Raw genomic sequence first — 27,914 nt, 5'->3', positions numbered from 1 at the left:
GGTGGCTGGTGATGGTGACTCACGGAAATCCAGCCTCCTCATCCCCATTAGAAGTGTGTTTCCTTTAATTGATAACCGTAGCCTATGATTATACCCTCGTTCAGATACTGCAGGTGTAATAGCCACCTGCTCTCTCACTCTCTCTCTCTCTCTCAAAAAAGGCAAGGAAATAATTGCTCTGAAAAATCTTAAACCTGAAATCTCCCACAAGACAAGAGGCAGAGATTTTAAAGCACGGAGTACTTCAGGCTATGAAGAAAGCCACCACAAAGCTGCAGCAAGCGCAATCCACCCACGAAAAGGTGTGTATTTGAAAAGAAGAGGAGAACAAAATTTCTCCATTTGGTAATTGAAAGGTAAGAAACTTTTACAGCGGAAGCAGAACGAGTCAGGTGCTTGAACAGTTGTTCAATTAACAAATGAGGACTTAGTATTAACTAATAAACTCGTGTGGCAGACTGGTTAGCGTGCTGGAGAGAGCTGGATTCAAACCAATACTGTGAAGTTTGAGCCAGACATGCTATCTGTCTGCCCAGCCTACCTCTCAAGGCTGCTGGGAGAATGTTAAACAGGATGAGAGAACCATGAAGATCTCCCTCTGTTCCTTTTAAAAAAATGTAACTAACTAAGCATTGAATGGCTGTTAGCAATCCTGTGCATATTTACTTAGAACTAAATCACATTGAGTTCTATGAGCCCTACTCCCAGGAAACTGGGTGCAGGATTGCATCCTAAATAATAAAACCTCTACTAAACATTGCCACATTCCCACTTTCCTGCTGTCATTTTCTGTCTCTTCAGTTACTGCGAGGTTTTCAAATTATACCAACATGCATGCAGTTATCATTTTATAAGAAACCTGCTATTGTTCTTGCCCAAGGCAGAAGGAGGGAGGGGAGATGATGACTTCGTTTTCAAACTGTGCTTAATGCATTAGATGTTTTTTGCAAAAGAGTACCCAATCCAGATGGCGAACATGCTGGGGAAGCATCACAGAACAACTAATAAAGTAGAATTATGTGTGGACTGTCCAGTATAAATGCACCACTAATGTACTATTCTATCAATGGCATGTTCCAGAACACCCCTCACACCAGTCTGAAGGGGTCGAGGATCTATAGCTGCCCATCCCTGCTCCCAGGGTAAGAGGAGATTTCTTTTATTCCTATCACTAGAGGCAAGGATGAAGAAACTGTGCCCGCCTTGCCTTGTGTCATGCACAGCTGCAATAGCTGCGGAATTGGGTCTTGCTCTTTGCAATAGGATTGTCGTTGTTGTTGTAAGTTTGGTGAAATGGAAGGCAGTATGGCCGAGTGCCTTCTAATTCCAGAGTGGATTCAATTGCTGGAACAGCCAGACCAGCTTCTTGGCCATGACCCTCTAAGTTTGGGTCACTAAAGTTAAAAAAAGGAAGTGGCTCTGTGCCAGAAAGCAAATGGGTCGGGCCTTCTCCCTCCCTCAACTGTCTATTAAAAAGACAAAAGATGGAGTTGAGGTTTGTGAGCTAGAAGATAGAAGCAGGCTGTAGGCTGGGCAGCCAAGAGTCAAGAACCATGCCTGATTTCTGCTGGGGTTGAAAGCTGAGGCTATGGGGGAAGCAAGGCCCTTTTGGGGTGTTAATGCTGCACACCCCTCTAACTGTAGGCTCAGGATGTATATATGTGTAAAAAACCATATATCCTAATGACACCACAGTCTCCGCAGTTGCACATTCTGAGGAAACCGAACCGTGGGTAAACCCCTGGAATCTCACACTGCTCAGAGATCAAGTGTGCTTAAACAGATACATATACAAATTTTAATAATAATACAGATACTTGTTATATGATTAGTGATTGCCGAGACACAAATCTTGCCACACCTCCTTATGCCTGGGGTATACTAAAGAGATTAACCTGGGACATAAACTATGTCACCAACTGCCAAGGACGGGGGGGGGGGACATCCTTTCCCCCCAACATATGCCTTATATCTAAGTATGCATCTCTTCATGAGCTAACCTGGGCTGAATCTTGGGACCTTAATGCACTTAATATTCAATAAATATCAGCAGTCTATGAACATTTAAAGCACCAATGCCACAAATTCAGTTTGTGAAATGTTGGTTTACCATCACCCTCCTCTTCCTTTTTAGCTGTAAAGGGAAACCAATACATTATCCAGCCAAAACCTCAATATACTAATATAATTTGAAGATGGATGACAAGGAGAAAGAAGGAACGGGTGACATTGCCCTGGAGGAAATGGGAACTCAGAAACAGGAGCCAAAGATAGGTAATCTACTTCTGGGCATTCTTTTCTTTCTCTACCCACAAGAGGCCTGCAGTTTTTGACTAACCTTCCATCCAAGTTCTGATAGACAACTGCAGCTGAGGACCTTCTAGAGTTGTGTTTCTATTGTTTCCCAAAGAGGTGTGCTAAGTGTGTTGATCTGCTGGGGTTGGTGGAAGTGGTAGTCCGAAACATCTGGAAGGAACCATTGAGGAAGGATGTTGTTGACTAAATCACGTCTGATTCTCAAGTCCACTGGTAGCTTCAGTCACTCCTCTGGTGGTCTGAGTTCCCCTACATTTATTCATGCCTCTGTAGTGTGGAGTTGTCCATGCTTCATTCTAAATCTGAAATGACATTTTGCACAAATAAGACCAAGGAAATAATGTTATCAACCAACTGGCTAAATTCAGTACTTAAAATTTCTAAATTCAAAAACAGGAGTTGGTAGATCTGTTTCTTTCTATTCTGGGACATTTTCCCCATGTTTAACCCATACTTTTGTTCCATTTCTGTAAAAATAAATAAATGTATAATTAAAGATCCTCCCAAAATGTATATGTAAATATGTATTTTGATGTACAGTATTTAAGTTATCAATACCAGCATTGCAACTTTGAGAAAGGAGCAAAATCCAGTAGACAGCTGAATCTTGGCTTGCACATTAATCCAAGAAGTACAAATCTGGTCATTTCATCAGACAATTTGCAAAGGCTAAATTGCTCAAGCATCCCTAGATAAAAGTGTCCATAATTGAGAACTGAGGTGGTGGGTGGAGAGAGAGAGAACCAGTTGTGGGGAAATACACATTTCAAATTTTGCAAGCAAATTGAGTTAGAATTTGCCTCAGGATCCTTCCCCCTTTCCAAATTCATTTCGGCTCTATTTTCTGCCCCCAGGGCGATTCTACTGATTTCTCCTCCTCCCTAATCTTCAAAGATTCTGGCAGCTAAAAGATCTAATTCCATTTAAGCTAGTAAAACGTTTTGTGCTCTTGAAAACTCCCAGGGCTTTCCTGATCGTTTCACACAGCAGCTTGATAGCAAGCCAGTTCTCTTTTGTAAGGCTGTAGACTCTGTGTGGATAGTGTCTATATATAGATTAATCACTAGGTGGCACTAGACTCAGCTGTACAGGGGTGGAGCCAGGAATTTCCTGTTGCTGTTCTGTTCTTGCTGGAAAGAGACAATAAAGTTCTTGTTTACCCTCTTGGCTTGGGTGTTCTGTAAGACTTCCACAACAGTGGCATTACTACTACTAACACTGCCTCTCTTTCTTAACGTTTTAGAGCAGAAAATGTTTACGGTGGAAGAAGCTGTAGAAACAATTGGCTTTGGGAGGTTTCACATTGCACTCTTTTTGATCATGGGCAGCACAGGTGTAAGTTTCTGATTCTGAAAATATTCATCTATGTGCAACATTTTGAAAGAATAGTTTTATAAAACATACGGATTTGAGAGGTGGTTTTTGACCACTTACTCATGTGTGTGAGCAGAACATTTAAACTTAAAACAATTAGTCAGCCAAGTTCAAAATGCCATCCCTTGCATCATCATCAACATCATCATCATCATTTTATTTATACCCTGCCCGTCTGACTGGGTTGCCTCATCCACTCTGGGCATCTTACAGCATGTTAAAAAAACATAATGAAACATTAACTTCCTGATACAGGGCTGCCTTGTATGTCTTCTAAAAGTTGTGTAGTTCTTTATCTCCTTGACATCTGAAGGGAGGGTGTTCCATGGGGGGGTGCCACTACTGAGAAGGCCCTCTGCCTGGCATTAAAGTGGAAACTTTGGGACTAGGCTATGCAGCTTTATTGCAAATTATCCAGCCTGAGGATTCCAACAGTAACAGAAACAAGGCAGGCAAATTCTACTTTTAGATTATAAAATACATAGTCGAGTTCAAAAATGGAGTCTCTACTTGAGTGGAGACCAGAGAGATTTCCGTCTGCCTCAGAATCATGGTGGGAAAGGGGCTGAGTTTTGAGACAAGGGGAAGTAGAAAGGATTAAACCCTCTGCCTTTTCCCCACCAGAGAATTCAAGGGATTGCCACTGTGGTGTAGTGGTTAAGAGCAGTGGACTCGTAATCTGGTGAACTGGGTTCACTTCCCTGCTCCTCCGCATGCAGCTGCTGGGTGACCTTGGTCTAGTCACACTTCTCTGAAGTCTCTCAGCCCCACTCACCTCACAGAGTGTTTGTGGTGGGGGAAGAAGGGAAAGGAGAATGTTAGCCGCTTTGAGACTCCTTCAGGTAGTGATAAAGCGGGATATCAAATCCAAACTCTTAAGGGAAGTGACCTCACACAGTGCCTTCTCTAGTAATCAGGAACTCTGAGTCTTAACCCCTAACCTGCTGCCTTCTCTTGGATGTTGTCGGACTGCAACTCCCATCATCCCTAACCATTGGCCATGCTTCTTGAGACTGATGAAAGTTGGAGTCCAACAAGAAATGAAGGGCACCAGCTTTGGGAAGGCTGTGATGGGGATGGTCTCAGGCAGAGTATCTTAGTGTGTGTCACAGTCCTGTGCTGCCAGCCATGGCAGAGCTCAGTGGAGGGAGAAGTCAGCCAACCAGCTAAGTCTCAGGGGTTTACTTGCCTGAAGGCAGAGTCCGTATACAAGATTCAGTCCCGTTCTAAGGTCCGGAGGATCTCAGCTCATGTAGTCAGATGATCTGGGAGTCAAGAAAGCTGAGGGTCCAAGGTCACGAGAAGCAAGAAGCAGCAAGGTCTGGTCAGGAAGGACAAATCTTGTTTCCAGCAACTGAGTAAGGATGGTAACCCCGCTGAAGAAAGCTGGAGCCAGCTGGTTCTCATCAGGAGCAAGAAGGCTGATCAGTAGCAGGTGGAGTCACTTTGCCTTCTACTCCTTCAAGTGAAGCTTGACAGTATGAGAACTTGGGGGGTTATCAGCAAGTCCTTGTTTTTATTGTCTTTGAAATGGTGGAAGGTTACTGTACTTTTCTGTGTATAGGACTGTTTTTTTAATTTAAAAATTATGCTAAAAAGTGTGGGTCGTCTTATACATGGGTAGTGCATAGGGTGGGCATTTGATTGGTTGCTTCCATGGCTGTCAGCAGCTATTGGGCCTGTTATTGGTTGCTGCGTCAAGGCCTGGTGCTGATTGGCTGACACTGTGGCAATTGGGCTGGCAATTGGCGGCAAGGGGACAGACGAGAGGCGGGTTTTGCGCTGTGTGCGGGTGAGCGATTTTTGGCAATCCCCCTCCAAAAAAATGCTCAACAACTCTGAGCCATCTCTTAAATTCTTAAATTTGAGTCCCCCCAAATAGGAGGCTTCTTATACATGGGGGCGTCTTATACACGAAAAACATATGGTAACTGCATGTGCTTATCCCTGAAGGTGGCTGAGGCCATGGAGATAATGTTGATTGCTGTGGTGGGTCCTGTCATCCGCTGCGAGTGGCAACTTGGAAACTGGCAAGTGGCTTTAGTGACAACAGTGAGTAGAATTTCTTACTTTTCTTCTAGGTTGATAAAGGTGGGGAAAGAAGCTGTAGAAAAAGCATTTCCCTCCACTGAAAAGCCATCGTATTTTTAACCATCTAGCTAGGAACATTTGTGTTGTCTCTTCCCTGCCCCTGTGTATTTTGATATGTCAATAATAACATCCTTTCTGGTCCAATTCTCACATTATGCTCTAGGGAGGGAAAGAAAAAAATATTTCAGTTCACAGTTCCTGAAGCAATATGCAAACTGAAATGCAGCCATCCTTTGCACTTCTCCAAATATTGCAATTTAATTCTCCAAGCAAGTAATGTGTAGAAAAATGCATATAATAGTTATGGTGTGTGTGTGTGTGTGTGTGTGTGTGTGTGTGTAACATTTCTGCAAACAATTTTCCCTAATACAGAACATTTTGCACACAGTTTTTCCCTAATACAAAGTGCATTGTATTAGGGGAAATTGTTTGCAGAAATGTTTGTATTAGGAGAAAATAGCACTAAAATGCTGATAAACTTCCATGATAACATTTAAGAAAGGAATTGTAGTCAAAATTAATTCTTTTGATTACGCAGTACACTGGACATTTTACATATACTAATTGGAAAATTGATTAAGTGATTATGTGATTGGAAATTTGATTAACTGATTAAATGAGTGTTCAGTATGTGCATTATGGTTTAGTAGAATATGGAAGAATTTGCTGGGAAGTTTAATTATATGGATATGAATACAAAGGGGAAATCTGACTTTCTTACAATGCGACAGAAAAAAGATTAAAAGTTGGATAGAGGAGAGTATGGGAAGATACAGGTGGCAATGGAGGCTATAAAGGACATTTTCTCTAATGAATGAAAAAATATGAAGACTGGAGAGAGGAAAAAGTATTTTAAGAGAAAATAAGCTAGAGACGCTGAGAAATCTAAGAAAGGAGAAGAGAGCATTAAGGAGCTATTTCATGAGAGAGATTCAAGATTAATGGAAAAATTAATGAAGTATCAGAAGCAATTAAAAGCGATGATAAAAAGTTCAAGAGGCTCAGAAAGAGGTTCAGACACAAGAGGAAGCAGGGAGAAAATTAAGGAAGTGATTGATTAGGATGCAATAACTGGTTGAGAGATTGCTATTGAACAACACCTACGAAGACGTGATGTTAGTAAATTACAGGCAAAGGCTGAATTGATAGATTTAGAATTAAGACACATGAATTTGAAGCTGAGAGGAGTTCTGGAGGAAAGAGAAGGGGATGGTATGGTTGGTTGGAGGCAATATTCAAGGGGTTCTTAGAAATAGGTGAGGGTTGCAAAACTGGCACTGAAAGGGCATCTAAGATGAACCGAAGACATGCAAAAAAGAACAAGCTGGTTAGATGGCAGATGCTGGGTGGATAGAGAGTGTTAAAGAAAAGATGCAGCATTAAAGAAAAGAGGAACAGGAACAGCATTAAAAACCAGCAGTCATAACACTGAAGTACTTGCAAATACAGTCGTACCTTGGAAGTCAAACGGAAACTGTTTTGGAAGTCCATTCAACTTCCAAAACATTTGAAAACCAAGTCGCAGCTTTTGATTGGCTGCAAGAAGCCCCTGCAGCCAATTGGAAGCCATGGAAGCCTCGTGGACATTCGGGTTCCAAAAGAACGTTCGCAAACCGGAACACTCATTTCTGGGTTTGCGGCGTTTGGTAGCCAAAACGTCCGAGTTCCAGGGCATTCGGGATCCAAGCTACAACTGTATAAGTTCAAAGTTAGGATTTCTAACAATATGCTTGAGACAGAAAACCCATCCTAGATGGCACTCTCCCTTTGGTCTGAGTGCCCAATAATTTACCAAGATTCATTTATTTCCAATCCCTTCAGATGGTGTTTTTTGGCTATATGATATCCAGTGTCATCTTTGGAGTTCTAGCTGATAGATACGGCCGCTGGAAAGTAAGTGATGCTCTGCCTTGGTTGGGTCTCCGATTTAAAGCCAGGCAAAGTTGCCGCTACCTTTTACTGCTTCTGTGTTTTTAACACCAGCCTGACATGTAGAGATGTAGCAGGACACATTTCTCCCAACCAACATAGGAAGTAAGTTATTTATTTTGCAATCCTTTTTTTACACCATATCAGACCAAGATCTTTTCATGCTATGCTGTCTAGGATCACTATAACTGGGGCCTTCTGCAGCCAAACCATGTGATCACCCCACCCATCTGGCCGGGCCTCCCCAGCCAGTCTGGGCCATTCCAAACAGAATATTAAAAACACGATAAAACACCAAACATTAAAAACTTCCCTAAACAGGGCTGCCTTCAGACGTCTTCTAAAAGTCAGATAGTTATTTATTTTCTTGACATCTTATGGGAGGGCGTTCCACAGGGCGGGCGCCCCCACCGAGAAGGCCCTCTGCCTGGTTCCCTGTAACCTCACTTCTCGTAGTGAGGGAATAGTATAAGGAAATACAGCACCCACATAATTTGCGGCAAGTATGATTAGTTCTTTCCACTAATAATAATAATAATAAGAATAATAAGAATAATAATAATTTTATTATTTGTACTGAGCTCATCTGACTGGGATGCCCAAGCCTTCCCTACCCAGGGCTGCCTTCCGATGTTTTCTAAATAGCCCCATGGCTATTGTACAACTGAAAATGTTGAACAATGGATGGGTGGCCCTAGGCAACATTAAATCAGCACAGTTCAATACTGTCTCAATGGCCAGTGTGGAGTTTTGCTTGGGTGTCAGCTGACCTCCTTTCTCTGTCTGCCCTTTCAGATTTTGTTCATCTCTTTCATTTGGGGAGCCTATTTCTCCTTGCTGACATCGTTTTCCCCTTCATATATCTGGTTCGTCTTCCTCCGGACCATGGTGGGATGCGGAGTCTCTGGCCATGCTCAAGGGTAATGTTGTGTTGCAAACAGCACGGGAGTAGGAGCATCAGCAGATGACAGCTGAGAACGCCACACCGGGAAGACAGATTATCCATATCAATATGTACTTGCTGATCACTCAGTTTTGCGGTTAGGGAGGTGCTTCTGGGTCTGCAGCTGCTCTGGGAATCTCTGGTTGCAGTGAGGCACAAGCTACCTTGTACCGAGGGCTTATCCACACTTCCTCTCATCCTGCTGCTTTCTCCCAGGGAAAACTGCTCTTTAGTGCTCAATCGGAGCAATGGCAATTGGGTTTCTGCCGATTGCCATTTGTTCCGATTTAAAGCTAAAGAGCGGGTTTTTCTTGGGAAAGGAGCGGGGCAAAGGGAAAACCATGCCTTCTGGACACAGGACAAGTGATAGGGTTAGGGTTAGTATTGCCTACACTGACTGGCAGCAGCTCTCCAGGGTTTCAGAGATGTCAGGGATTAAATGGGGAACCTTCTGCATGCAAGGCAGATTCTCTACCACTGAGCTATGGCTCTTCCCCCATATCATCTCTCTGTGAATTTTTGGTGCATTAGGTAATTCATATACAGGTTTGCCCTGGGCAAAGTGTCCTCTGGTGTACTGTAGCAGAGAATTTAGGGGATCACATCTGGTTTGGTTGCATTGGGTACAGGGCATCAGGGATGCTGCAGCTATGATGTTGAATGGAATGCAAGAGGTGGGTGCACCAAATTTTGGCATTGCACAGGGTGCCACTGAAATTTGAGACCCCGAGGTCCATTCCTGTCTGTGATGGACTTTCTGGCTATACTGGAAGCTCTAACGACAGGGCTTGAGTAGGTCTAGCCATCTTTAAATTCGCACAATGCCCCAGACTGATAGGAGCACTGTAGATGCAGTAAAGTTGGGGGTAAATTGAAAGGAGGGCTAGGTTGAGCTATCAGGCATTGCTCGGAGTGCTGGGTCAATAATTGTTTTTTAAGTGGGTGAGGGTCCAGGGAGCAGACATCAGCAGCAAGCCAAATCAGCTGCCCAAGAACGCCTGGAGTGATGCTGGCTATCTTCCTATACATATCTAGCTATTGCTTACCAAGTGAGCAGAATGCAGGAACAGGCACTGCCAGTCACAGAATCACAACTTGGGCCAGCTGGAACTATGCAAATAAACTTGGATATGGTTTATATATTTCTTTGTCTCTCTATAACATTTTTTTTTTTGCTCTCTTCTTCTTCTTCTTCTTCTTCTTCTTCTTCTTCTTCTTCTTCTTCTTCTTCTTCTTCTTCTTCTTCCTCCTCTTCAGGCTTATAATAAAAACAGAATTTCTGCCTACAAAATACCGAGGCTATATGTTGCCGTTATCGCAGGTAAGTTAGAAGTTATGCTCACTGAAAAACAAAATGTGGAAATTGCTGCAAGTTTGTTTTGGCTCAGTCTGGCTCACAGCTGTGCTGTCTGGGTGACTGCAGGCATATTTGCATCTATGGTTGTCTTCAGGTGTGTCACATGAGGCCGGTTTTTGAACATGCGCACCAACTCAAATTTGAAAGACTCAATACGGAAAAAAACACCTCAGGATTTTCTGTGTTTTCTATAAGGCTTCCACCTGCCCCAGAATTGCACAATTTCCTACTTCTGTCTGTGAAATAGCTCCATCGTCTATCTGTGTTGCTACCCTTTGCATCATGAAATGTGTGCACCTTTATCCAGGGAATAAATTTATTCTCCAATAAATTGGATGCTCCATATATCACATTCTGAGAAAGTCTGGCAGCTGACATTCAACCTTCCAGGGCCAAGTTGATGAGTACATTGCTTACTTTATCAAAATCCGTATTGACAGTTTCCCAGTCGGAAGCCAGAGCGCATAACTAAATCTCTTTGCTTCATAATATTTTATGTGGCAACAGCAGCTTGAAGGAAATCATGAATGCTGATGTGACTGTGTGGAGTGGAACGGCTGCTAAAACAAATAATGAGAAGAGAATCCCGTCACCTTGTGTTTTAACCTCTGTTTTTCCCCCATTTGACAGGTGTTTTGGTTGGCAGGCTCCTTATTAATTATTGGACTGGCGTCAGTGGTTAACCCAACCATTGGGTGGCGGTGGCTAATACGAATTGCCTCTCTGCCGGGCATTGTTCTCCTCCTAGCATTTAAGGTTTGGAAGACTTACAACCAAGTTACTAGTATACACAGTTGTATTCCGCTGTGGGCTAACTCATGTAAAATGCCTGAGCTTGCTTGCTGATCTGATCAGTCTTTGGCTGTGTCCAGTCAGACAAACCTATGTGGTCTGGCAATTGTGGATATAGCAGCAATTTCCATGATCATAGCAGCACATTTGCCAGGATGTCTTCTGACTAATTATGTGTGATCCATGCTCATCCCCATGTGCACCTGCCCTAGGATGGCTCACGTGGATGGGAAAAGTGTGGTGTGAATTGACCAACACAGTGTCTTTGTATTAATGTTGCTGTGAGTTCTATAAGCTTGCAAGAGTAAGTAAAATCTGCTCTTTATGTTAGTAAGAACTTGGCAGAAAGGCTGTAACGTGCAAGGTGATGCTAGAAGCTCTGCCACTTAACTTTTCTAACCGGTTTGCCTTTGCAGTTTATCCCCGAGTCCGCTCGCTATAATGTGTCTTGTGGGAATGATAAAGCTGCTCTTGCAACGCTGCAGTGGATTGCTAAGATGAACCGATCTGTTATGCCTGAAGGAAAGTTGGTAGAACCCACTGATGTAAGATTCAGAATACTGACATTGTACAGACTGATCAGATGACAAAAGACAAGGAGCTCCTCTCAGTACTCAACCCTTTTATGTCCTCCTTCCTTCCTTTGTATAGGAGAGCCAGTGTGGTGTAGTGGTTAAGAGTGGTAGACTCGTAATCTGGGGAACCGGGTTTGCTTCCCCGCTCCTCCACATGCAGTTGCTGGGTGACCTTGGGCTAGTCAGACTTCTTTGAAGTCTCTCAGCCAAACTCACCTCACAGAGTGTTTGTTGTGGGGGAGGAAGGGAAAGGAGAATGTTAGCTGCTTTGAGACTCCTTAAAGGGAGTGAAAGGCAGGATATCAAATCCAAACTCCTCCTCCTTAACACTGTTAACCTACTTTGCAGTATCGGATACGGCTATCTGAGGGTGGAAAAACCAGCAATGCATGCCAGCTCCTGTTCCAAATGCAGACACACAGAAGCAATCTATATGTTTACAAGGAAGAGGGTGAGGGAAGGAAAAACATGGAATGTCAGCAGCCTCACATATCCTCTAAGCCAGCTTTCGGCAACCTGATGCCCTCCAGACTTTTTGGGCTACAACTCCCATCAGCCCCAACCAGCGTGGGCAGAGCTGCTGTGAGTTGTAGTTCAAAGCATCTGGAGTGAAGGCTATGCTAAATGTGTGACTAGACCGTGCTAGTCCTCATTGTCCACCCACTGAAAGATGTGGTCTGTTTTTGTTTTTGAAAATAGATTGGGGGAAATTGACCCACAAGCTGTATGCCGGCCACACCATAATTTCATGTGGCCCACAGAGATGGCGTATCCAAGAGTATGGGAAAGGGAAATGGGAAGGCAGAGAGAGGGGGAGAGAATCCCCCTCTTGCCACCTACCATTGGCTGCAGCCCACAATCGACTTCTCACTTAAATCAGTGGCATTCTGGGGGAGGGGAAGGTTCCTACCGCTGATTTAGGGCAATTTCATTGGCTCTTAGTTTTATTTAGCTTTATTCCGGGTGCTCACAGACAGGACACAGAGATGATGTCCTTCCCCTGTATCAGGGCCAATCCCAGATGAGGAAGAAGTGCAAGAGAAACACAGCAGCTTCCCTGGTGCTCCACAAACACGCATACACTTCTACAGAGCCAGTGTGGTGTATTGGTCAAGAGCAGTGGACTCGTAATCTGGTGAACCGGGTTCGCTTCCCCGCTCCTCCACATGCAGCTGCTGGGTGACCCTGGGCCAGTCACACTTCTCTGAAGTCTCTCAGCCTCACTCACCTCACAGAGCGTTTGTTGTGGGGGAGGAAGGGAAAAGGAGATTGTTAGCCATTTTGAGACTCCTTTGGGTAGTGATAAAGCGGGATATCAAATCCAAATTCTTCTTCTACTACTACTTCTAGCCTTTAGTCAGCGGCCCACAGGTCTGAGCCCTACAGAGCAGTTGCGGCAACAGTAGGGCCCCTCCCCTCTTCTGGCTTACATGCTGTCCTTCTGCAGGGAAGTCATTGTTGTTCTTCCCTTTTCAAGCCCCTCCTAGTTCTAGGAGATGGTGGGACCTGTCTCTCACCTGAACCATCCCTTTTTCCTCCATCATGTCCTGTGTGCCTTCCTCAAACTGCCCTTCTCCCCTGGCTCCTGCCTTGCACATCCCATAAATCGCTGGTCCCATTGCCTGGGTCCCCTGCCTCCGCCACAAACTCTTCACAGCCCTGCCATTCCCTGACACCCTGCCCTTTGTCTCCAGCACCCGGTATACAAAAGTATGCTACCTCTGTATATTTTGTTGTCATGGCTAATTGCCGTTGACAGATACATCCTCCATGTACTTTTCCACTTTGCTAGATGACATGGACTCTACTCCTGAAACTGCTTCCAAGCTTGGGGCTTCAGAACTGCAGAGTTCAGGGCTTCAGCCACATATTCCCAATATGTTTCATGCTGTTCCTTTTCCATTCTTTTCAGGAAAGAAGGGGTAGGTTCAAAGACCTAATGGATCCCAAATACTTACGGACAACTTTGCAAATATGGATTATATGGTAAATGTGTTTGATTTGCTTCTTTCAGATGACAATGCGTAAGCAAATTGAAATCGATGGAATCGGTCAAGGGAGTAGGCTCAGATGCATCCTAAGGATCAAAGCTATTATTCAGAAACTAGTCAGTCAGAATGGGAGAAAATTGGTTATGGTAATTGAACTCACAATTCCCCCTTTTCCCCCATTTCATGAAAAGGACTATATTCTGCCAGCTGCCTCTGTGTTGCAGGCAGAGGGACCAGAATTGCAGCTAATGACATTCCGCTTAAAATCTATTGCTCTCTCTCTCTTTTATAATTTGGGAAAGTAAATGTGGATAAAAGATGAATACAAAACAGATTATAAGACTGTATGAGAAGCACTTGTAAATGTCTAGATCCATTGAAGTGGTGCTATTGTATAGAATTACAGTGCAATCGCTGCTTGCCAGAAATTCAGTCCATGATCTTACTCTGTTGGACATGTCATTTAGCTGTTTAAACATGCCCACATGCCCACACACTCTGAATTCTGCTAAACGCATTGTTATAGCTGCGAGACATAGTGGTATGTACACAGCAAACCTGTCCATGCATTTGGGGCATAATGAGCTTGCTTTCTCTTGCAGTGTTGCAACCTGTCATCGGACTCCCAGTCCCTTCATTGCTCAAGTTGGGTTTTTTTGTTCATCTGTTTAAAAAGTGGCTCATGGTTTCAGGGTGGAGAGAACTAGAAGAGGGACTTACGTCTTGGTAGAATCCCCAGTACATGCTGGCATGTGAACAGAAGCTTTGCCAATCTGGCCATATGTTCAAAATTCTGCTCCAATAGACTATTCAATGTCTAATGATCAAGACATTTAGCGCTGATGTGCTATACAGTCTTCATGTAGAAGTGTAAACCTGTAAGAGAGTTATATGTCCATGCATAGATAGATTCACATACATAGACATTGCATGTAACATTTCACCTTTACCCAGGTGGGAATTTCATAGAACCATAGAATTGTAATAAATGGGGAGCTGCCACAGAGAAGGCCCTGCTGTGGGCCCTGTCCCCTGGACCACACCCATCAGCAGAACCACCAGCAAGACTCCCCCTCCCCACATGGATCTTAAGGCCAGAGCTAGTTGATATTGGGGGAGGCAATTTTCAAAGTGATTTGGCCCCAAAGCATTTGTACATCTTGAATTGCACCTGGTAGCTCATGAATAGTCAGAGCAATGTTTTTAAGATTGGTAGCGCATGGTCCCAACCTGCTGCCCCACTCAGCAGCTGCATTTTGCACCAGCTGTAGCTTCCAGATTATGTTTGAGGGCAGGCCCACACAGAGTATATGGCAGTGCTTCAAGTGGGACGTCACCAGAACATGACACCAGGCTGTCCAGGAATGGCCATAGCCAGCTAAACCGGCTGGAGATGGATGTAAGCACTTCCTGACACCCAAAACACTTGGTCCTCTACTGACAGATTTTAACTGAGGAGCATTCTCAGGCTACATATCTGTTCCTTTAGGCCATAGGTTTCTCTAGGGGAGCGCAACAGGTTGCCCTCCTGATTCCTGGGCTGGAGAACCAGCCACCCAGAGTATGTCTGTCTCATCCAGCCCATCACTGCCTTCAGGCCGCTAGCACATTCAAAGCCTTGTGCAAGCAAGGAGCAGGGAAGGGCAACATGTTTCTGGGTGTTTGGATGTTGCTTTCCCCTCCTTTTGAAACTGAAGGTTTTTTCATTAATCCTGCCAATGTCTTAATCCGTTAACAATTGGTTTGCAAATACTCAATGAACCATTTTTATTCCTTTCTAAAAATAAATGTTATCTTGATTTCTTATTCTCTCGATATAAATTAAAAATAAAATAAAATTGTCCAGTAGCACCTTAAAGGTAAAGGTAAAGGTACCCCTGCCCGTATGGGCCAGTCTTGACAGACTCTGGGGTTGTGCGCCCATCTCATTTAAGAGGCCAGGGGCCAGCGCTGTCCGGAGACACTTCCGGGTCACGTGGCCAGCGTGACAAAGCTGCATCTGGCGAGCCAGAGCCGCACACGGAAATGCCGTTTACCTTCCCGCTGGTAAGCGGTCCCTATTTATCTACTTGCACCCGGAGGTGCTTTCAAACTGCTAGGTTGGCAGGCGCTGGGACCGAGCAGCGGGAGCGCACCCCGCCGCAGGGATTCGAACCGCCGACCTTTCGATCGGCAAGTCCTAGGCGCTGAGGCTTTAACCCACAGCGCCACCTGCGTCCCCTTAGTAGCACCTTAGAGACCAACTAAGTTTGTTCTGGGTATAAGCTCTTGTGTGCATGCACACTTCTTCAGATGTTCAGATTATTTTCCCGGTTAGTTTCACCATTTCTGCGTAGTCCATTAACTTCTGTATCTGTTCTTCTCTCATTGGGACCTCTTCCTTCCTTCCATTTTTGGACAAATAACATTCTTGCAGCAGTGGTTGCATACATAAATAAATTTCTATACTGTTTAGGTAGTTTTGATCCCATAATTCCCAAAAGAAAAGCTTCTGGGGTTTTTTAAATAAATGTTATCCTAAACATCTTTTTCAGTTCATTATATATCATTTCCCAGTGAGCTTTAACCTTATTACAAGACCACCACATATTCTTTCTCTTTACATTTCCAGCACATATTTGATTTGGATTTATACATTTTTTGCCAATCTACTAGGTGTTAGCTACTATCTATAAAACATTTTCATATAGTTTTCTCTTAAACTATAACATGCTGTAAATTTTATATCCACGTTCCATAAACATTCCCATGCTTCAGTTTCTATTATGACCAATATCTATTGCCCAGTGTATCACTGAAGATTTCACTTGTTCATCCTTTGTCTCCCATTCCAATCACATATTATACATTTTAGACATCATTTAACAGGTCTCTTTCTAGTTGTGATGTTTGTTCCCCAAACCTCCGCTTCATATCCTTTAAAATACTTCATTCAGGTGGTGATATTGAACATCCGTGAAATATTCACTATGTTGAAGAATTTACCCTTTTGGCATCTACTTCAATGAAACTAGGATTTATTTGTAATTGTTGAAAAGTGCTCCAGAGGTATAATTTAATAGCAGGCCTTGTTTCCATATTGTAGCACAGAGCTGTTTTATGAATTGCAGTTATTTTCAGATCCCACAGTAGTCAAGCTCTGCGTGTTATTAACTGGCTGAAATGCTGTCACCAATGCCCTCGGCTGCTCTCCTTTCTAACAATTCCCCCTCTTTTTCATAGGCTTGGGATATCCTTTGCTTATTATGGTATCATCCTGGCCAGCGCAGAGTTGCTGGAGAAGAATCTGGTTTGTGCCACAGGGGGAGGAGAAACCAGCAAAGGGGATGAATTGGGGGATTATTCTGAGGAGACCCACAGCCCTTGCCTCTGTCATCACTTCGCCCCCTCTGATTACCAGATCATGATCATCAGCACAATTGGAGAGATCGCATGTAACGTCTCCTGCTCTATCTATTTAAAAACAGGATGCGGGGAAATCTCTAAAGCAGAGGCAGGAAGCTGTGGCCCTCCAGATAATACTGGACTCCAGCTCCCATCAGCCCCAGCCGGAATGGCCAGCAGTCAGGAAGGATGGGAGTTGTGGTCCAACAGTATCTGGAGGGCTACATCTTCCCCACCTCTGTTCAGAACAGGAGCTACAGACCCACACAAAGGAATCTTAGGAAGTGTACTGGGAGGGATAATTTACTTTTTATTGTCACTAATCATTGCAACGCTTAAAAGCCTGGCTATGCAATAAAGTTGTGGCCATTTTTAATCCAGAGCATTGTTGGTTTAAGTTTGTACTGTCCCCCCTTACACAGTATTAGGCCAGAGACACTGTGACTGGGACCATGTCTCCATTTCTCTTCTTAATGAGCTTTCAAGAAAATAAATCTGTGGCCCTTTTGCCACTTTTCCTTTCCCCTGCATTAACTCCGGTAGTGAGGTATATACAGTGGTACCTCGGGTTACAGACGCTTCAGGTTACAGACTCCACTAATCCAGAAATAGTACCTCAGGTTAAGAACTTTGCTTCAGGATGAGAACAGAAATCATACAGCAGCGGCACAGTGGCAACAGGAGGCCCCATTAGCTAAAGTGGTGCTTCTGGTTAAGAAGAGTTTCAGGTTAAGAACGGACCTCCGGAATGAATTAAGTTCTTAACCCGAGGTACCACTGTATGTCCAAAACATTCCCAGTAATCACAGAGAAGTAATAAAGCAAGTAGGTGTTGAAAGTGTCTCCCCTGAGGCTGGAGTGAGGCAGGTATAAACACAGCATAATAGCTCAGTCGGGTCATTTGATTTTGCAGCCTGACGTTCTCCCCTCTCCCCTTTCTTGTTTTCCAGTAAATCCTCTAAACATTCTGGGCATCAATTTTCTGGGAAGGCGTCTCAGCCTGACAATCACCATGGGATGCACTGCCGTGTTCTTCCTCCTGCTCAATATATGCACTTCAACGTAAGTGTTTTCAGGTGGTGTGTGTATCTGTGCAAAGTAAGATTTAAACAGTCCTGTTTGCACTGCACCTCACACCTTTCCTGCACCGGTGATGTCTACACTCTGTGTGCTAGTCGGTTCATTCTGAAAATGCAACTCACTTTCACCCCTCCCTACCAGAATGGGCATACCTGTTTCAGGAACTACACTCTTCCTAGTTGGTCAGGGTTAAAGATGGCAAGAGCTATCTGCAGTGTGGATGCTTCCGGCGCCTGCAGAAACTCAGCAATGTGCTTCCTTACCAACATAGCATGCCGCAGGGAGCTTGATCCAGAACAGCCACTGCCAACCTGATGCCCTGCAGATGTATTTGACTGCAGCGCTCATCAGACCCAGAGGGCATCAGTTTGGCAAAGGCTGATCTAGAACTTTAGCAGACTCCAGCTGACTGTAACTGGCATCTTGAGGGTTGCAGGAGGTCACCAAACGTAGGGAATCCTGGAGTTGGTGCACCTACAAATGTGACAGAACTATAATTCATGGGGGAAACTCAGGGTTCTCAATGCTAATGTAGGAGAGGATTTGCAGAAGAGATTCAGCAGGCCAGGTCCTGCCAATTCTCCCCTGCACAGCAACCCCTCAGTTGTTTTTAGTTAATTTTCTCCCCAGTTAACTTCTGAAACCAGAAGTAAGCCTAGACAGGGCCGTGGAATAACCTTGGGGGACTTTGCTGAGGAAAACCGGCACATTTGGAAGAGGTTAAGAACCCCTCCTTCTCACAGCCTTTCCCTGTAACTAGCAATGGGCCCATCTGTCAATCTTTGTTTCCCTCAGCTTCTCATTTTTTCTTCAATTTGGTTCTCTGCACATCTCTACATTGGATTGTGATTAAAAACAACTGCTCATGAAAATTCACCAGCTTTTGGGTGCTCATTTCACCCAACAGACACAACTTTGCAAGCACTTTTGTCTGTTGTTTTCACCAAATATATGCACTTTACATTAAAGCACATTTTATCCCAATAAACACATTTTTGTACACATCACTTGATTGACATCACATTTCTCCTTCTCTTCCACTGAATTTCTCCTTCCTTACCTGTGGGGAAGAAACTAAGGTAGGGAGAAGGCCTGGTGGTATGACCAGAAAGGACCAAAGTTGCCACGTATATACAAATGAGTGCAGGTGTGGACACCTCCGGTCATGTTCAAATAATGCTCAAATGTGGGCAGGCCTTTATAGTAAGGGCCTCTTGCACCTCCATTAGCTCAACGAAAGCTGGTTTGGAAACTTTCATTTGATAATGTCCAGTTTTGCCTTCTAATAAATATACATTACAGTTTCCTACAGCAAAGGCGGGGGACCGTGGGTGGCGCTGTGGTCTAAACCACAAAGCCTAAGGCTTGCTGATCAGAAGGTCACGGTTTGAAGCCCCATGACAGGGTGAGCTCCCGTTGCTCGGTCCCTGCTCCTGCCCACCTAGCAGTTTGAAAGCACGTCAAGTGCAAGTAGATAAATAGGTACCACTCTGGCGGGAAGGTAAATGGTGTTTCCGTGTGCTGCTCTGGTTCGTGAGAAGCAGCTTAGTCATGCTGGCCACATGACCCGGAAGCTGTCTGCAGACAAACGCCGGCTCCCTTGGCCTATAGAGCGAGATGAGCGCACAACCCCAGAGTCATCTGTGACTGGACCTAATGGTCACGGGTACCTTTACATGCAATTTCTAGGAAGCTTATAGTTTCTCTGTCTATTCTAGGCAGTGAGCCTAAACTATGGGCTGAGTCAATATGGCCACTCTAATGTAAAAATTATGTGACAAAGCAGCGTGAACTTCAAACCAGTTTTGCTCCAGCATGCAGCTCCTGGCAATGAATGGTGTTTGTGCCAGCAGAGGATGTTTGAGGATGCCAGGGTGAACAAAGTGTACCAGCTGATTAATACCAAGACTTTAATCTTGGTTAATTGCTTGACTTACATAAGCTTGCAATAAACCTCCATGTTATTATGAGAGGGGGGGGAGAGAGAGAGAGAGAGAGAGAGAGAGAGAGAGAGAGAGAGAGAGAGAATATGTCACACACAAAAATGAATTATGTTGTTTCAGTGGTGCAGATGAGTCAGGTATCTATATCTATATATATGCAGAGCTAGAGCTGGAGATATATAGCTATTAATTGGTTTTCTGCTTCTTCTAAGGAGAGGGTTGAGTAACTGCATTGGGCATCAAAGCTTTTGTTGTTGTTGTTTAGTTGTGTCCGACTCTTCGTGACCCCATGGACCAGAGCACGCCAGGCACTCCTGTCTTCCACAGCCTCCCACAGTTTGGTCAAACTCATGCTGGTAGCTTCGAGAACACTGTCCAACCATCTAGTCCTCTGCTGTCCCCTTCTCCTTGTGCCCTCAATCTTTCCCAACATCAGGGTCTTTTCCAGGGAGTCTTCTCTTCTCATGAGGTGGCCAAAGTATTGGAGCCTCAGCTTCAGGATCTGTCCTTCCAGTGAGCACTCAGGGCTGATTTCTTTCAGAATGGATGCGTTTGATCTTCTTGCAGTCCATGGGACTCTCAAGAGTCTCCTCCAGCACCATAATTCAAAAGCATCAATTCTTTGGCGATCAGCCTTCTTTATGGTCCAGCTCTCACTTCCATACATCACTACTGGGAAAACCATAGCTGACATCAAAGGTTTACCGCCCTGAAACTCTTCAGCCCATGCAGTATCTACTACCCCTCCCCTAACACCCCATACATTATATGCTAGGAGGTTCTGGGAATGATTTGGGATGCAGGATAGGTCATATTTGGTGGAGGGACCAGGGCAGCAGCAAATGCCCATCTGCTAGAATATCTTTTTTTGTTTTGTTTTATGCGCTGTCTGCAAATGTATGCGTCTCTTGTGACTTGGCTCATTCAAACCAGTCGGATTGCATTGGCGCTTGGAACATCCAGGTCTTTGTTCTAGAGTTTAGGCACACGGTGAGCACATTGGAATGCACTCCGCCAGGAAACTAGGGTGGTGCCAACCGTTTGTTCTTTTAGGAAGCCCTTTCCAAGGTGTGTTTGTTTTTTGTTTCTTTATGTAACCAGGATTTTTCAGGGTAGCATTGTTAGATATAGCTCTTGCCACTTTTACAGAAGGATTTCGCTCATTATTTTTGTTTTAACTTTTTTGTAAAAAGAACAATAAACTCTAGGTGAGGACAGCATGTATCTTCTGGAAACTCCCGAGAAGATGCCACATAGGGTAAAAGGCCATTGCTCAGAGCAGAACATCCATTTTGCATGCTCTAGGTTCCTGGGTTCAATTCCCATTTGGGAGAGGATCCTGTCTCAAAACTTGGACAGCCTTTGCCAGTCCCTGAAGTACCACCGCGTTGTCTCCAGGGAAGAAACCACCGCGTCGTCTCCAGGGAAGAAAGGGGGCGAGCCAGGGGCTGCCCTGACCTTAAGTGGCCCTACGAAGGCCCGCCCCTGCCACCAGCCGATTGGCTGGCGCCACAGGGTATGCTAATTGGGGGAATCCCTGTCTCTCGCGAGGCTGACGCCAGCCTCGCGAGAGCGAGTGTGGGCGGGTCGTGATCCCACAACCCCCCCTCCTCCTGAAGATCGGAAGGGGCATTCCCATTTGGGAGAGGATCCTGTCTCAAAACTTGGACAGCCTTTGCCAGTCCCTGAAGTAGAGCCTTGTGTAGGCAATACCGAGCGATAGACAAATGTTCTGACTCATTATAAGGCATCTAATTGAGCCCAGTTATTTTGTTGAGACCCTTGATCACACATTCTAGTAGTATATGGCCAGGGATGTGTGTGATTGGCTTGTGATAAGACTGCAAGCTACGTATTTATTTAAACCAGGCTTCTTCAAACTTGGCCCTCCAGATGTTTTTGGCCTACAACTCCCATGATCCTTAGCTAGCAGGACCAGTGGTCAGGGATGATGGGAACTGTAGTCTGAAAACATCTGGAGGGCCAAGTTTGAGGAAGCCTCAGACTATTTATATCCCAACCTTCCATTTATAAACTATTTATATAAACTATTTATATCCCAACCTTCCATTTAAATGCACCACAGGCAGCTTAGATCATATTAAAACAGAGAAGTTGTGGGGCCTCTCCAGGTGCTGTTGGACTACAACTCCCATCATCCCTGATAATCAGCCATGCTGAGACTGATGTAATTTCAGCTCTGGCGACATCGAGAGAGCTGTAGGCTTCTCATCCCTGAATTAATCTCTGAATCTGAAAACGCATAAAAAGCAACAAGAAATGTCAGGGTTCCCTTGGAGCAGACTAGACCCACAAAAAGGCTTCCAATCTTTTTAAAGCGTTTCAGAAGGATCCTTCCCATTCTCTCTCCATTCCCTCCCAGCTCTCATCCAGGCGCAAACAGACTTTCTGGGCACCACAACTACCATTACTTGCCGTGGGAGTGCCTAAGTGGCTCTGCTTATTCTAAGGGTGCCCGCGCACAGCTGCTCCAAGCATCCATTCTCTCCTGCGTGCTGTCTTTGAAAAGGGTCACCACTTTTGAAGCTATTCATATAAAATCCCCCTTTATGGAATTCTTGGTACGATGTACAATCAAGGACTTCAAATCAAATGCTGGATAATGATGTGAATTTCCCCATGCATCCTCTTTCTTCCTTTTCTAACCAGCTCGGGCCTCATTGGTTTTCTCTTCATGTTGCGTGCCTTGGTCTCTGCAAATTTCAACACCATCTACATTTACACAGCGGAGGTGAGATGCTTTTGAAGCCGTGAATTGTGGAAGGGGAGGAACACACAACAAAGGTCTCTCATCATAGCTTTTCATAATAAATGGGAAATGTAGATTAACAGTTCAGCTCAGTGCATATTTACTTAGAAGTAAGTATCATTTAATCCAATGAGATTCCCACACTAAGTAAGTATCGGGTTGAAGCCTTAGCTGGGTAGCTGGAAGGAGCAAGTAGGCAGTGCACAGCTAAAAATATTTCTGTTCAATTCCTGGGATTTGGATGGTGTTGATATGCTTGAGCAGGATTTGACCAAATGATACTTCCTCTCTTAATGAGTAAAGGCGGTGGTGCTTGAACAAACAGCGCCATGCTTACCAATGAAGGATAGTATTATCCACACATTACTACAGTACCACTCCTTTTTGTGATTTAACACAGCATTGTATGCTTATATTGCATACATGAACAAACCTAAATGATTTAGCAGCTCATAAAAGTTGGTGTGCAGCAGAAGAACCACCTCAGACCAACTCTTGCTTGGCAGTAAATGCTTCTCTGTTCTTCACAGGCTGACATAGGAATATCTATGTTAGATAAGTATGGAATAATTTATAATCTTCCACTTTGAGTCACCTGTTCTCATGCATATCTGAAGTCCAGAAGTGAATAGCTGAGGCTGATTTTGACATTAGTTTTTTGTGGGGGGGTTTAAGGCAAAAAAATCTCTTTCAACGTCTGGAAACCTGAAATTGAATATTTTATCATTTTATCATTTTTTGCTGTCCCAAAAAATAGTTGAAATGTCCAAGTAACAAAACAATAACCAAGTAAAATTCAACATTTTTATATTTCCAAACAGTAATGCTTTCATTGCTTTCATTATTAGCCTTTGTAAACTAAATAGGCACAAAAATTAAGCATATTGTATTTTCTCATTTAAATTAATGGGGCTTTTTTTTTTAAGCCTTACCTTTGACTGGATTCTGCCAAATAACATTTTTAAAAGCAGTATCTTTTACAAGATTGTCAATAGAATCTTCTGCAGATATCATCTCGGGGTCAACGGCCACCTAATCTCTGGGACCCACAATAGATGCTTGGTTGACAGTTTCCCAGTTTCCCAGTTTCCCTTTCCTCCAGTCTATACTATAGATCTGATCTTGAATTATATATTACTGTATTACAGGTTTATCCAACTACCATGAGAGCTGTTGGCCTTGGCACTAGTGGTTCTGTATGTCGTATTGGTGCTATGGTGGCACCTTTTATAGCCCAGGTAAGATGACTTTCAATAAAGTTACTTAAATATATTGTTTTGATTCTTTGGTTTCTGACCTGAATTCATGTGTATTCTCATCCACATTTTTAAATAAGAGGATGATACCAAAGCTAATATTGACCATTGTCAAGCTATTCTTGCTTTTGGAGGATCTTCAAAGGGCACCTCCAGACTGCTGTTTTAGTGCAGGTGTATTCCCCAATAAGTTCTTGACGCATTAGTGGTGTGTTTATCCTCCATTATTAGTTGTTCTGTGATGCTTTTCCAATGTTACCCTGCCTGGAAGGGCTATGGTGCAACAAAAGTGGGGCAGAAAACAAACCAGAATATTCATAGTATAAAAAGTTACAAGTAACGAGCTGTGCACTGATTGCAAATGAAGTAGTATAGCCGCCCTGAAACCTTTGCCACACAAACAGTATTTAAAGAGGAATTATGTATGACCCCCCCCCATAGCATCACGAGCACAAATAATAATGGATATGCAATTAAAAAATGATGTCTAGAGGGGCCCTAAGCTAGAGTAGTACAATTGTATTCCCAACTATTGTATTCTCAACAACTACATGTCGCAACACTATCTATCACCATATATGTTAAAATAATCCTAGATTAAAGCCTGAAAAGGTATGCCTGCAGGTACCAGTTGCTGAAAATTTCAAATGGGAAGAGTACTGTTGCAGTCAAGTGCTGTTTGTGGGCTTCCTGCAGGAATCTGGCTGGCCAGTGTGAGACATGGATGATGGACTGGATAGGCTTCATGGCTTTTCTTAAAGGCTTCTGCACTGGATTGTTCGCCAACATGCTAAACTTTGAGAAAGCTAGAAAGGAAATCCTATGGGCTTAAAAAAAAAGCATTTGACCAAGTTGCATGGCAGCATTGCACTAATACATTGTTTCTTTGCAGGTGCTCATGAATGCTTCTTTCTTGGGAGCCCTTTGCCTTTTCGCTTCTGTTTGTATCGTGTGTGCTGTCTCTGCTTTCACTCTGCCCATTGAGACCAGAGGGAGAGCGCTTCAGGTTGGTAAACCCGTCTTCCGTAGTGTAAGGTCAGAAGCAGGCTCCTGCACTGCCGAAGGCCACCGCGGCAGCTTCCTTTGTTTATGAAAAACAAACAAGTTTCATAGGAGGCCTCTCCACTTCAGGAGCAACGGAAATTGGTCTTACCGTGAATTTCTGTTTGAAGAGTGGACTGGAGGACGTTTGCTTAGCAGGATGACTCCTCCCACATCCTGTTGACTGAATGTCCTCCAGTCCACTCCTGCAAATGATAACCTTTATGCCATCCATATGCCTACCTGAAGGAACTTGAAGACCCAAAAGACCCCAAAATAGGAGTGATTATTTGTATCATAAGTCAAAGGGGGCTTGGGTTGTATAATTACAACTGACTCAGTCTAGCAAGGCCAATCTATTTGCAAAGGGAACTAGCTAAGAGACTAACTGCTTGGATATATTGATGTAGGTGCACACCAATAACTGCCCCAATTCAGACTGGGACCAGTGAGATTTCCAAATTACAGCTTGCAAGCCTGATGAGCTCCAATTTGTGTCATTCAAGAATAATAATTTAGGCCTTTGGGAGGAACCAAGGCAGTGAAGCTATTTATGATATTTAGGAGTGTTGGTGACTGATTGTTTGTCTCTGTAGCATAACATGCCTTCTTATATTTAAAGACTGTATACTTGCTGTATACTGCCCTGTAATTGTTTATTGAAACACAGTAATGAAAGACAGTCTAGAAATATTCTGTATGTTTATAATTAATAATAATTACCAGCAAAGTGAGTTATTGGGAAAATTAAAATCATTGAGTGGGGCCTGCAGCAAAATGATATGTAGTATATCCCCAGTTTCTGACAAGAATGCTCCTGTCGAGATCTCAAGCCAGCCTGGAAGAGACAAAGAAATACACCTTTCACCCTTTCCTGAATCTTGGCTTTGGAGTTGCCTGCCAACCTCAAATTCAAGGGTATTGTTGCTACATCAAGGTTTCTGGAGGTTGGCAATGGGAAAAGGTCTCTCTTTTCCTCTCCTCTCTTCCAAAACCTCAGTACAGTGCAGGGAGGGATTTTTTAGCCCTACAAGTGATTATCATATTGTGCCTCATTCTGTGTCCAGGACACCATATAAGTTGTTAGGCACTCAACTGACAAATTTCTTCTGTTTCCCTTTTCTTCTCCTGCCCCTCCCCCAACACTGTGTAGGCTGTTGAAGTCACCGACATCCTTGGATGGCTTAGGGTTGTGTGTGCGGTTTCTTTTCATATTCTTTACATGCTTTTTCTTAACAAAAAAATCATGCCCTTAAAAGAATATATCATAAGGAGTCCAGCAAATACACAAAAAAGCCCTACCTTGTTTGTGGGTGGCTATTACACTAAGCTGACAGGCACCAGGCCACTTATAATTTGTTATAAGAAGGAATGACATATAATTAACCCAGTGACCCAGAAAACACCTCCCACCAATTTATAATAACTTAACACTGCGAATAAAAACCACGCTTTCAATTAGGGTAATTCATTCCTTACGTACCACTTAGATCTCATTTAGGCCTCTACATGCTACCCTCTGTTACCAGCGGCAAATTGTCTCTTGCACAACCTTCGAAGCTTTAATTCATCTGCAATTGGCTTGGTATGCAGCAGCAATGCAGAGAAAAGAACATTTAATAAGCTATTAAACAATATTTGGAGATGGTTTGGTGGTTGTAGAACCACCACGTTCTACAGACCTGGGCAAGCCGCATTTCAAAGCAGATGTGCACCTAAGCTAATAAATGCAGACAGAATCTCAGCAGAAAAGAGAGGCCATTATCCATGCACAGTTGTACCTCGGTTTTCAAACACCATCGTAGTCGAACATTTCGGAACTCAAATGCCAAAAGCCTGGAAGTAAATGCCTTGATTCTGAACGTACCTCAGAGAAGTCGAACAGGAAACACGGCTTCTGTTTTGAGTTTTCCTGTTTTCAGTTTTTGAACATTTCAGAACTCGAACGGACTTCCGTAATGGATTGTTAGAAAACCAAGGTACCACTGGAGTTGGATCAATTTCTGGCTAGCTGTCTCCAGCTTTTCCACTTTGAAACATCAGTTCTTTACACCTGGGAGAGAGGTGTGGCATTAGAAGCCAATGGGTTCAACTGAAGATCTTATGTAATTTGCATTGATTCATTAACTGAATGGGTGGCTTCAGGAAAGCTATTGTCTTGTTATGTTTCCTTCTACAAAATTCAAACAGCCCACGTCAGAACAGATACACAGAAATATGTGTTGCTGCTTTTATATACAAAAAAATGCTACGTAGGTTGTAAATGAGAGATGCCTTGGCAACAGTATAATTATTTTATGGCATTTCCCCCTTGCTCTTTGGCAGAAAAAGACTCCAAGGGTGGATTACACATATGTAATCATTCATTGAGAAAGACTTCATGAAACGGCAATGTGATTTAACAACCGTGGAACCAACATATAGTTTGGAGGGGCCGTATCACATGGAACATTTGCTACAGGCAACCATTTAAGGCAGCCAGTACCATCCAATGGGAATGTTTCTGTGTATGTAGATTGCAGTGGAATGGAAAAAATCAAACAAACAAACAAAAAGGCTGGAGGGAACCTGGGTGCCAAGCTCCTGTAGGTCAGTGGTTGCTGCACTGGGACATTTGTCCAAGGAAGCAAGTTTAGATAGGTGTATCTGCTGCTACATGGTGGCTGAGTGGGCACTGGACTAAAAAAATTAGAAGCATTTAATCCTGATTGCAAAGCTGACACCACTTAATTTTTGCATAGGTAAGTCATGGAGACCTGTTATTCTTAACACCTGTTTTTATCTTTTTAGCAAAGGAAATGAAGGTGAAAGAGGAAAACCCCAAGAGGGCTCTGTTACATTTCATGCATTTGAGCCTATTTCTCAGAAGAGCTACTGAGATTTTCTCCATGCACATTTCCAAAAAAAGGTGTTTCTTGTCTTTACAACGTTTTAATAAACTTCTGCAAAAATAAATGGAACTGTACCCCGTGTGGTAAGTTGTTTTTTAAAAAATGTGCCCAACACCATGCTATATCCAGGCTTGAGAAGGCTCTGTAATGTGTGCAAATGTCTTGTCCCCCATTCATTCAA

At 43.7% G+C, this 27,914-nt stretch overlaps 1 protein-coding gene across 1 annotated transcript; it reads left to right on the top strand.

Annotated features, from left to right (window-relative positions):
• The first annotated feature begins 63 nt into the window (after window positions 1-63).
• On the top strand, window positions 64-27,807 carry SVOPL (SVOP like). The gene is made up of 17 exons (XM_083700551.1): window positions 64-356; window positions 1,081-1,142; window positions 2,135-2,274; window positions 3,560-3,651; window positions 5,644-5,742; window positions 7,603-7,674; window positions 8,506-8,630; window positions 9,911-9,974; window positions 10,641-10,766; window positions 11,219-11,347; window positions 13,290-13,363; window positions 16,591-16,802; window positions 17,703-17,814; window positions 22,446-22,527; window positions 23,694-23,783; window positions 24,694-24,807; window positions 27,633-27,807. The coding sequence occupies exons 3-17, from the start codon at window positions 2,196-2,198 to the stop codon at window positions 27,642-27,644; spliced, it is 1,482 nt and encodes a 493-aa protein (XP_083556677.1). The 5' UTR covers window positions 64-356; window positions 1,081-1,142; window positions 2,135-2,195; the 3' UTR covers window positions 27,645-27,807.
• The last annotated feature ends 107 nt before the right edge of the window (window positions 27,808-27,914 follow it).

This window comes from Podarcis gaigeae (genome assembly GCF_964106915.1).
Source record: "Podarcis gaigeae genome assembly, chromosome: 10".
Lineage (NCBI taxonomy): Eukaryota > Metazoa > Chordata > Lepidosauria > Squamata > Lacertidae > Podarcis > Podarcis gaigeae.
Note: the sequence above shows the minus strand (reverse complement) of the source record. Positions and strands in the feature narration are given on the sequence as shown.